Source organism: Echinococcus granulosus (assembly GCF_000524195.1).
Source record: "Echinococcus granulosus chromosome Unknown EG_S00129, whole genome shotgun sequence".
Taxonomy (NCBI): Eukaryota; Metazoa; Platyhelminthes; class Cestoda; order Cyclophyllidea; family Taeniidae; genus Echinococcus; species Echinococcus granulosus.
In genome coordinates, this window is record NW_020170509.1 from 42,853 (window position 1) to 54,102 (window position 11,250).

Sequence of the window (11,250 nt, forward strand, 5' to 3'; positions counted from 1 at the left end):
AGGAGAACACTTCGTATTGCCTGTTTTATGTTACTCTTCTTGACTGGACTGAACTTGACATTACTCGATTGTTCTTGCTTCCCTCTGCCTCAGTGAGCTGCATTACATTACGTTGCTGAGTGCTGATTGCAGCATTTATCAGAGGAAACCTTTGAAAGGAGGGAGTTGACCATAAACTCATTGAGTGTCTGAACAAGTAGTTGAAGTAAGTAGCTAAACTCGCGCCTCGTGAATCCTTGCGTTGTGGTTTGTTTTCTCCAGTTGCGTGCATTTTACATTCCAGCACAATGGCACGAAAATTGTCTCCCTTTTTTAAATGAATTTCCGCAAGAGGTGTATATGTAGCACAGGCAGGACAGCCATGCAGTGGAGTGAGTTGTGCTGTTATTGGCAATTTCATTTGTGCCGTGTCGTATGCAATGTTGCTTGCAAGGAGCGGGTTACGGATGAAAACGAGGCTGAGGATGTAGAAGACGGCGGTGTAGACATCGAGATGACGAACTGTTTCCATCGTTGGGCGGTCGAGGTGGCGTAGGATGCTTGGAGATACGAGTGGTCTGGGCTCATTTTAGCGGAGATAATCGAAGCTTTTTGATCCAATGCAAAGGCTTGAGCGGTTGTTGCGCCTCTTCCATTTGAACTGCATGCATGGCGGTTCAATGCAGTGTATCGGCCAAGTTGTTATTATAATCCTACTCCCCACCCCTCCTCCTCTTATCTATTTGAATCTTGCGTTGTGTGTGCGATGCCTTGTCAATGCATTGGTCAATAGCTTGTCAGCTCGCTGGTTGATCTATCCACCAAAATGCCAAAGCTCTTATTGTTTCCGCTGATCGAAACAAAGCAGTTTTAATTCATACTTATGCTGTTGGCGTTACTGTTTCTTTCCAAAGCCTGCCACTTTCTGCTGAACGTCATTGCTGATTTACTAAAAAAGCTCACTCGACTGATTCCCCCTTACATATTGACTATGGTTCGTTGGTATACCTATTCTGCATCGAGACGACTTCCGGAGGGATCCACTGCACGTATTACTGTATTGCTGGCGGCCGCTACCTCCTGTTAATATGCACACATTCGTAGGCTCAGTGGTATTTATGCAAATGGAAAGCAAGGACTAGGACAGAATTACCTCCTTTCAATTAAACGGGCAAAGACCACCGTATTGTAGAAAGAAGGGGTGTCTACCAGCTAGACTATAATAACCAGTTTTGCCAATTAGCAATGCGTCTTTGATAACTCCATGCAGTCAATAGCTTCCAATTTTGATGTCTCCGAGTTCTTGTCTACATCGACTTGAAATTGGTCAAGACACGGTAATGTCGGTTGTGTCTGTTGATTAATCGGTGAACATATTATGTTTACAAATAAACACTCCCTAAAGGAAAAGGAGAAACGGTCAAAGAGGAGGAAATTGATCAAGAAGACAATAGATGCTTGATGGTGTTGTTTTTGGAATATAGTCTTGGTTGTTTTGGCTCTTGAAGCATGGTTTCATCTAAAGGATTTTTGTGTAGATCTGCTTCACTCAACAAGAGGTAGAGGGGATGTAGGCGGTAAAGGATGCGTATAAACATGAGGAAGAGGATGGAAAGGGCTTGGGTCTACACTCTGAGGCGTCAGACATTTTGTTGCGAGGAGACGGAGAGAAGGGGAGCGAAGTGGTCGTAATTTATTTGATGCGAGATGATTGAAGCTGGTTCGATCCACTTCCTTGTCTCTACCAGTTGTAACGTTTCTGCATTTAGAACTATGTGCTTCACGATCCCAAAAGGTGTGCGGGCTCAAGTCTGCATCGACCCACTTGTTATGCTATTCCTCTACCAGGTCCACCTTGTGAGGTAAAGCAATTTTGACTTGTATGATGTGTGACACATTGGCTTTCGAAGTGGAACGACATCGAGATATGCACGGCGTTTGTAATCAATGTGTCGTTCATATCAAAGGGTGGACTTTTGAGATTCTTGCTGACGGTAACTTCTACTGCGTTGGCGGTATTTTTGGAGCGAAATACACGGTAAGATGTAGAGTAACACAGACTATCTGATTGCTCTGCCAAATAAGGAAGGAACGCGAATTGAAGATGATATTCTGTGCCATCGGAAGAAAAGCAACTCTGAGAAGGGGATTTCCTCAAATCTGAAATGCAAAAGAATAAGTTAATATGTGGATATGGGATGGATGCCTCAACTACGACGATTTCATCGAATCGGATCGGCTGCACTCTGCTACGTGGTTCGGACACTGCCCTGCTAATCAGCGTCGCGTTGCAGGGAGACTGCTGATTGACCTGCTGGCTGGCGGCTTGACTAATTGGAGGTGATGAATTGTTGGTCTCGTGTGTTGCGAAACCTTGCACAGTGGCATAAAAATTCGCTTCCGCTTGTAAACTAACTTGCCATGTTTCCCCTCTCCTGCCTGCACTGATATGGTTATCTTTCGCCCTTTCTCCACTTTAACTTGTTTGAGCGCGCATGTCTTTTCTACATCGTCATTGAGTGAATTGAATGATGGGTCTGGTGCTTGATGTGCTCACAGTTGTTCGCAGTTTGCCAGTCTGTCAGTTGATCTACCTGTCTGTGGGAATCGCGCGCCAATTGCAAGACTCCAACACTGTCAGTGTCGGTATTGCACGTATCACAGCAGCGGTGGTGCTTGCAGTTTCGCCGCTGTCGCAACTGGTGCCGCATGTGCTACAGTCAGGATACAACAGGTTGAGGAGGCAGGTGAGGTGGATGTGGTGTTGACAATGCAACTACTGACAGACGCATGAATTGTTAGCTCAGACGACCGCAGTCAGGTGGGGGCAGGCAGAATGTCAGTCATAGATCGTCAGAATAGATTCAAATTGTTTATTAGAGGAGGATGTTGGATTTGAGTAGCTGGGAGCGCCATTTCATCTAAAGGATCTGCATGCCGATGCGCATCTTCTTTCTCCCTTTGCCTCACAGTTTGCATACGCTGCATTACAAATGAATGAATTCAATCGTTGAGATCATATTTGATTTGGTCACAATACTTTGCACTTTGTCAGCCTGTCAGTTGATCTACCTATCAGCGGAAAGTGCGAGTCGATTGCAAAACGACACCTGTCGCATTGTTGCTGTTGTCCTCCTGGCGCAGGCTACTATCCGTATCTAGGCTGCTTCCTTTAGCTTTTTGCTTTGTTGATCCTGATCCTGCCGCCGTTGGTGGTTCTGCTTCGGTGGTAAATAGCTAATCTCGTGTCTTGCAAATCCTTGCTTTGCGCTTTGTTTTCTTCTCTTAAGCCCACTTTTCCTTCCCGTACAATGGTATGAAACTCGGCTTCCAAATGTGAATGAATTGTTACAAGAGGTGAAGTTGCAGCACGCATGGGACAGCTATGTAATGGATTATGTTGTATTGTAATTCTCATCTTCTTTGGCGTTGTCTCCTATGCAGTGCCGAAATGGTAAGTGGAGGGTGAAGATGAGGATGAATAGTGTTGATGTTTAGACTGTGAGGCGGCAGGATCCTACCCCTGTTTGAGGGTGAGACAAGGGCTTCGGCTCGCTGCAAGAGCAGTGGTGATTGTGTTCCTACTTCGTCTTCTTCGGACGAGTGATATCCGATGTGATGCCATGTGTGGACTGCGGTCTCTAAAATCACCTTTCCGATTGCATCAATGTGGCTATTTCTCTCTCCTCGCCTTTTCTACCCCTCACTACCTATGTCCCCTGCATTGTCAATGAGTGTGTTGAATCGTGGAGATCATGTTCGACTCATTCATGGTAGTTCGCAAATTGTCGGCAGTAAGAAGTACGCGACGATTGCAAGAGGCCGACATTATCATTGTTAATATCTTCTTCGCTACAGGGGCTGTCGACGAATTGAAGCTGTTAGAGTTTACTGTAGGGGTGCTACTGCTGTTGTTGTTAATGTAGCTGTTGATGGTGGTGGTGTTGCTCCAACTTGTGTCTCACGTGCTACAACTGGTATTTGTGTGGCCTCCGTCACAATGCAAGTGAAATAGGAGTAGAACAATGGTGCAAAGGTGGATGCAATTTTAGCGATGCAAGTGTTACCTATTACCTCCCTTATTACAGCGATCGACTGAATCAGGCAGGAGCAATGCTTCTTGCGTTTGAAAGGCAAATGAAGTGGATGGACATGAATTTGATTATAATCGTACTAGAATTGTGGATTGTGGCATCTGGTGGTATCCGTGTGTATTGACTCCATATTCCTCTATTGGCTTGAACGGCACGGCCCGACGGTGAGGATATGCTGACAGCCTGCATTTGAATGCCAATTTCTTTTTCACCGTCTTTCTTTCCTCCCAATCCACTACATGATCGGTACCCAGATAAATGCTGAGTTGCGAATGCTGACTACGGACATCGGAATCATTGGGGACATGGCAGTGAGTCAGGTTGAACAAGAGCCCTTTTTTCAGGCTAGGGGTGAGTTTTATTAACGGTATTTTTATTGAATTTTGTTATATCCCTTCGGGTGTTGAAAGTTTTTTAATGCAGTATGATGGAATTCGCATATTATTTCGAATGAATCGGCATTAACCATCGCAAGTTTGAAGTTGGAATAAGATGTGCTTTTGATGTTTAGTCGTCTAGTTGCTCATTTCGGAGGCGTTTTAGTGCTGAAGTTCATGTTTCACGGCTGCAAATAGTGGCATTAGTCAGAAAAGGAACGTAATCGCAACTCCATATTTACCGTGCCTAATTTTAATCTGCCCCACTTTACTGAACTAGATCAAAAAGGTCTCCACTTGACTACATTTTCCTCCTTGTGTTCCGCTGGGTTGTATCTCGTTGAGAGGTGCGTATTGCTTAGGCCAACACAGGAGGCCCCGGATTTGTAGGCTTTTTCCCTTTCAGATTGATTTCTAACGAGCTGACTGATTGGTGGGGTAGACTGATGGACTCGTGCATTGCGACGTACTGCATTGTGCTTTGATTCCTCTTATTCCGTTCTCTTTCCCACCTTACATTATAGCGTAACAATTGGCTCCCAATTGTGAATGAATTATTGCGAGTAGTGGAGTTGTGGCAAGCATTAAACAGCCATGTGATAGAGTGTCTTGTGGTGTCTCCGTTGCAATGTCGATTTCAAAGAAAGGATGGGGTGATGATGATGGTGGCGGTGGCTGAGGCGAAGACATTAAAGTGGCGGTCTGTTTTTCTTGTGGTAAGATAGAATCGGAGACTGAGGAAGCAGAGGTGAAGAAATGAACAGTAAGGAGAGTAAGCTGGCCCTAACTCCTCACTTGATGTGAGGTGATTGGAGCTGGTTTGATTCAATGCCGAAAAATATAGTGGTTGTATCCTTTCTGATTGCTGATGGCTGATTGCTGAGCGATGCGAGGTCTGCACTTTGGTCCATCTCGACTAGCTTGCTTTGTTCTCCCTCCCCCAAACGCCTCCATGCGGCAATGTCTATTATTCAACCTTCTGCTGCGTGTGTGTGCGTGTCCGCTGCATCATCACGGCTGTCATTCAATCTGTTTGGCTGTTTATCAGCCTGCCATTTGACCTACCTTCTGATGAGAAGCGCGCGAAGACAATAAGATGTTAACACTGTAATTGAGAGGAAGCGGGTTGAGGTGCGGACTTTGAAGTGGCAAACCGGTTGCCCTTGTGAGGAAGTGGCCAAGAGTTTTCAGATTGCGGCTTTTTTGCATTTTGGTCTGAGTGCTTTGTGATGGGATGCGTGAAGTCTAGTCTGTCTCCACTGAAATATCGTTTTCTCCTTTCAACAGCAACTTTGCGGATATCTCCCTCACCTTCTCCCTCTTTCGCTTTACCTCTCACCGGTTCGCCATTTTTCTGCCTCTCAGCCAACTCACCTGCCATAGGAAAGTACTCCACTGCTGTAAGACGCCAAACCTGTCCTTGTCGTTGTCGCCCTCGTAACACAGGTGAAGCCGGTTCCGTTTAGTTGTGATACTGTTGCTGTTTCTACAGTAACTCGTGCTGGAGATGTTACAGCTGGTACCTATATGGCTTTGGTGAGGGTGCGAAAGGAGGTGGATGTAATGTCGGCTATGCTATTGCCAAATCAACCATTACTTTTTGGTGCGGACGACTGAAGCGGGCTGGATGGAAGCAGTCAGAGGTAGAGGCAGTGAGGGGGTTGCATGTGTTGTAACGCTTATTACATTGATAAGGTGAATGATTGGAATGGACGTGACATGACTGTAGTGGCAGTTGGTTCTGTAGATAGTTGCAGCTGGTCAATTTCGTATTCGAGTGATAAGATCTTGTTCTCCATGTTCCCGGATCCGCTTACACGACACGCTCGGGCGATAGCAATCTGCTAACAACCTGCTTGCAAATCCATTCGTCCTCCCTTTTCCCCCATTTCCTCTAAGCCGCGGTCGTGGCTACAGCCGTGGCAAACGTTCAATGTTATCTACTGGCCATTTGCATAATCTATTAGATTCCTAACTGATTGAGCAACTGGACGGAGTAAATTGTTGGACTAATATCTTGCAAAGTAATACACTGCCCTGTGTTTTGTTTTCTTTCCTACAACGTGACAAGGAAAGTGGCTTCCGAGTCGTAGCACACACGGGACAGCGATGTGATGAATTGTGATACGTTGTCATTCCAGGACTATTTTGCGGTGTTCCCTGTGCTATGTTCAACGCAAGAAGGATGAGGAGACGCGTGAAGAGGGCTGAGGTGTAGACTTCGAGGTGGCAGACTGTTTTTGTTTGTGTGGAGAAGAGGTGGACTAGGAGGAATGGAGGGAAGGTTGGTTCTAACTCAATTCATTGGAGGTAATTAGATCCAGCTTAATTCAATGTCAACGTCATAGTGGTAGCAGCGTCTAGTTCCTTTAATCTGGGTGTTTCAGGAAGCGTTGCGCTTTTCAGTTACTTGTTATGTTCTTCCTCTCCCAAGTCTCTCTGTGGCTACCTCTATTCTTCTTTCTCTCTCGTATGTTTATCCTATGTGATGTGTAGACTCTACTATGTCTCGACTTACATTTTATAGAGTCTTTCTCGTAAGCACATCTATGTGGCTACCTCATTTCCTTTCTCAATCTTGGAGTTCAGGTCTGATTTGTTCACCGTGATTTGCAGCTTATCAGCCTATATTGTATTACATTGGATTGCAATGCTATGTAATGAATAGCTTTGCATTGATTTGGATTGGCATAGAGTGGAACGAAAGAATTCTGCATGATTGGATTAGAATTCAGTGGCATGTTGGACGAAGTCTAGGAAGCACGTGGTGAGGTTGCATTTACTGTTATTGTTGGTGTGAGGTCTATTTGAGGCCATTGATAGTTAGTATTGAGGATGGAGATGTTTGCGACCAGATAGTTATGGAAGGAAGGAAATGGAGAATGCAGTCAGCCGTCAGCCGGAGATGATGCGAAAAAGTAGGCGCAGAAGTAAGTGATTGCTTAAAATAGCGTTACTAGGTAAAGGGATGGCTGCAGGATAGATGGAACGATGCAGCGGGGAATAGGTGGATCTGCGAAAGGAATAATGCGGCGGATCACCACAATTTTCACTTTGTTTTCCCCTACTTCACTATACTCTGTTTAATTGGGCAGCACCGGACTCGGCTTAACTCGACACATCACGACTGTTCCTGTTTTACTTCTCCCTACCGACTGCCGATTGCTATAGTTAACGCAGGAGGCTACTGACCGGAGAAGTTTAACCACCAACAATTTGGCTGGCTGGACGTCCGGATGCAGGACTGACTGGTTGGCAAAGTTGATTGTTGGCCTCTTATCTACCCTTTATTTTTACTCCTCCCCCCGCACTATGGTATGAAATGGTTTATTGCTAGAAGTGAAGTTTTAGCACGCAGGGAACGTTCATGCTATGGATTTTGTTGTGTTGTGCTGTAATCAACGCTTGCTTTCGTGTCATCTGATATGCACTGCAAGAATGAGGAAGGCTGAGATGTTAATTCTGGGTGGCAGGCTGGTTTCTTCTTCGTGAGGGAGAGGCAGGAGCAATTTCTGTTATGTTGACCATATGGAAAGATTATGTTGTTGACATTTTATCAGTCTGTTATTTAATCTACCCACCTGTGAAAAGTGCGCAACAATTGGAAGACGCTGCCACTCTCATTGTCGCTGTTGTCATCTTAACACAGACTGTTGTCTGCAATCTAAGCTGTTTTCGTTTACTGTTGGTGCTGTTGCTCTTTCTGTTCCTGCTATTTAATTAGCTCTTGGTGGTGCTGGTGCTAGCGCAACCACAATTGGCTGGTAGTTTGCAGCTTGCCCCTCATACTCTAGTCGCAGTTTTTACTGGACCATCTCTCGCTGGTAGGCAGTAGACTCCAGTCGCTATGACCTAACCATGATGCTGATGGAATAGCACTTCGGAAGTGACTTTCTCCAAGTGGTGCACTAAATATGCATCGGGATTGCGCACGAAAACGACATATTTTCCCCTTTCTAATTGGTCCACTGGTGCAACCAATAAAAATACCTAATTTTTGCTTTATCTTTTAGCAGTCTCCTGTTTTTAATTTCATTTGTATCCGGCACTTTGGGGTCTGCCGTATTCGCTTCTACTGCCTGGAATCAACCCTCTTTTTCATCTAGTTTTTATTTCAGTGTAAATCAAGCAAATTTAGGTTGCGCATGCTTCACTTTCACACACTGGCTTGCAGAATGTAGCGCAAACGCTGCTATGTATGAAATAAGAAAGAAGCAGTTTTTTAAAGGCTGTCACTTTCTGCTAGACGTGAACTTCTTTCATCGTGAGAATCAAACACACCCTACGTTTGCTACTAATTTACTGAAAGAATGCCCCCCGACTGATTCTCCATTGCATATTGACTATCCTTCTACAGTGCACCTATTCTGCATCGAGGTGACTTCCAAGTTAACTGATTTTAGCCCCGACGGCGCAAATGGCTTCCATTTCCAGGCGAGGTGTAATCTTTTGCAGGCTGGGGATATTGATACGAAAGGATTCTTGCGAAGCCTCTCCGCTGAAATTAATGCGGTTATCACAGAACTACCTCCTATCACCGCTGTTAAACAAATGCTGCAACCTTTTGAGAAGAATAAGTACCTGCGAAATGAACTATGACAACTAGTTATACCAAACAGAAATGAGGCTTGATAACTACGTTTTCAGAACGTTCTCTTCTTGCTTACTCTCCTCGAGTTCGTTTCCAATTCGACTCCAAATCAGTCAAGAAATTACACCGACATCGTGGTGAAAGGTTATATGCGCTGATTAGTAGTTCAAAATGTTTTATTCACGCATAAGCATTCCCCAAATGAAAGTGAAGAACCGCCAACGAGATGAAGATTAAGGAAAATGACCGTAAATGTTTAGCGAATTGTTAGTTGTTTTGACTATGGGGTAAGATCTCAGTTTTGAGTTGCCAGGACCGTCGTTTTATCGAATGGAACTTCAAATGGATCTTTCTTACTCTCTTCCTCTCTCTATCCTCCGATGTGTGTGGCCACTGATTCATCCATAACTCCATTAAGTGGTGGATAACATGCTTGACTTATTCATAATGGTTTGCTTTTAATCAGACTGTCAGGCGATCTGCCTACTAGTGGGAACTGGGGGACCATTGCAAGACGTCAACACTCTGAACGCCGTCGTTGTCATTGCGACAGAGACTGATGTTCACATCAAAGCTGATCTCATTTACTAGTGGTACTTTTGTCCACATAGTTGTGAGTTGGATCGTGCTGTTATTGCAATTGGTGCTACAAGAGCTACAGCTGGTGCAGCAAGCCGTCACTACCATCTGTCAGCCAGATGTCATGAGGGGGAGGAGGCGTGGCTGTGATGGCTTAAAACAGCATTGGCAAGTGGATAGACAATTGCTGCATAGAGGAAAAGACAGTTGATAGAGTGATCAATGGGTGGATTTGTGAATGGAATGATAGAGTAGAAAGCCACTCTACATTTACCTCCGTTTATTTCGCTTTATTCTACCGTACTTGACTGAAAGGGAGCGGACTGTCCTTCTTTACCTCGTCCTACCGAGAGGTTAACACGGAAAACTGCGAACCGGAGATGTTCAACTATCGACTCGATTCCTTACTGACTGATCAATTAGTGGGAGTAGGTCGTTGGACTCGTGGATTGCGAAACACTGCATTGTTCTTTGTTTCATCCCATTTCCTTTTGTTTTCGTCCCTGCAATATGGCAGGAGAATTGGCTTCCACTTAACCGTGAATGGGTTGTTGCGGAAGTTGGAGTTGCAGCACACACGGGACAGCCATTTGATGAATTGCTTTGTGCCATTTTGTTCTTCTCCCCTTTTTGCGGCCTCTCGTATATGCTACCCAATGCAAGGAGGAGGATGTGTTTATGAACAGTTTCTCTCGCCTTGAGAAAGAGGCAGAGGAGAAGGATGAGGAAGATAGCACAATGGCCCCAGATCACTTAATGCAAAGTTATTGCATCTGATTTAATTCATTGCAAAGGATGTTGTGGTATCGTGCTTGACATTTTGATGTATGAACTCTAGCCTGTTTCGATTAACTTCGTATCTTCCCTCTTCCTTAAGTGTATCGATGTGGCTATCTCCCACCCTTTCCACCTCCCCCAACCTCTCACTGTGCGTCTGGTGCATCATCAATGAATCAATTAATTCGTGGCGATTATGCTTGATTTGTTTACTGTCGTTCTCAATCTGTCAATTCCGTTGTTGACTTTTCTGCCAGTGGGAAATGTACGACGATTGCATAACGCCAGTACTGTTATTGCCGCTATTGTCCACGTGACACTTCCCTTATCCACATCAAGGTTGCTCCCATTTAATCGAGATGCTCTTTTTGCTTCTGTAAAGGCGTGGACGAACGAGGCTAGTGGGTCTCAAGTAGGCAGATGAAGTGGCAGAGGTAGGATGCATGCTTTGACAAGTTGTATGATGGAATTTGGCATAAAGTGTTGCGCAGTGTAGTAGTACTGTGTTGCTTAAACTGATACGGATGGCATTATCCGCTCTCATTTGGAAAGATCTACATTATTTCCAATGTTTTTGGATACGCTTACATGGCAACGCGTGGCCATGACGATGTGCTCACAACTTACCTTCTTCGTCGTCATCGACCCATCTCCAATTTCTTCTGGGCTGTGATCGCGACCATGTTCAGGTTTACGTGGGCGCAAAGGCTTTATGTACTTATAATGGTGTATTGCGCCATGTATTGCATGAAATTGATATAAACTGAGCTGCATTGACGTGGACTGGGTGGAAGTGGGCTTTTGTGAGAAGTCCAACCATGTCAGAATACTGTAAAACTACTTGCAATGGAAT

The 11,250-nt window shown here is 44.9% G+C and overlaps 1 protein-coding gene across 1 annotated transcript; it reads left to right on the forward strand. All coding sequences in view use genetic code 11, as the record gives it.

The window, feature by feature from the left end:
- Positions 1-3,691: 3,691 nt before the first annotated feature.
- Positions 3,692-9,632, forward strand: EGR_09035 (hypothetical protein; the record flags this gene model as incomplete). The annotated part of the gene is made up of 7 exons (XM_024498284.1): positions 3,692-3,780; positions 3,838-3,985; positions 4,328-4,424; positions 5,738-5,850; positions 5,897-6,010; positions 8,175-8,274; positions 9,508-9,632. 7 exons carry the CDS (start codon positions 3,692-3,694, stop codon positions 9,630-9,632), a joined length of 786 nt encoding a protein of 261 aa, XP_024347292.1.
- Between the last annotated feature and the right edge of the window lie 1,618 nt (positions 9,633-11,250).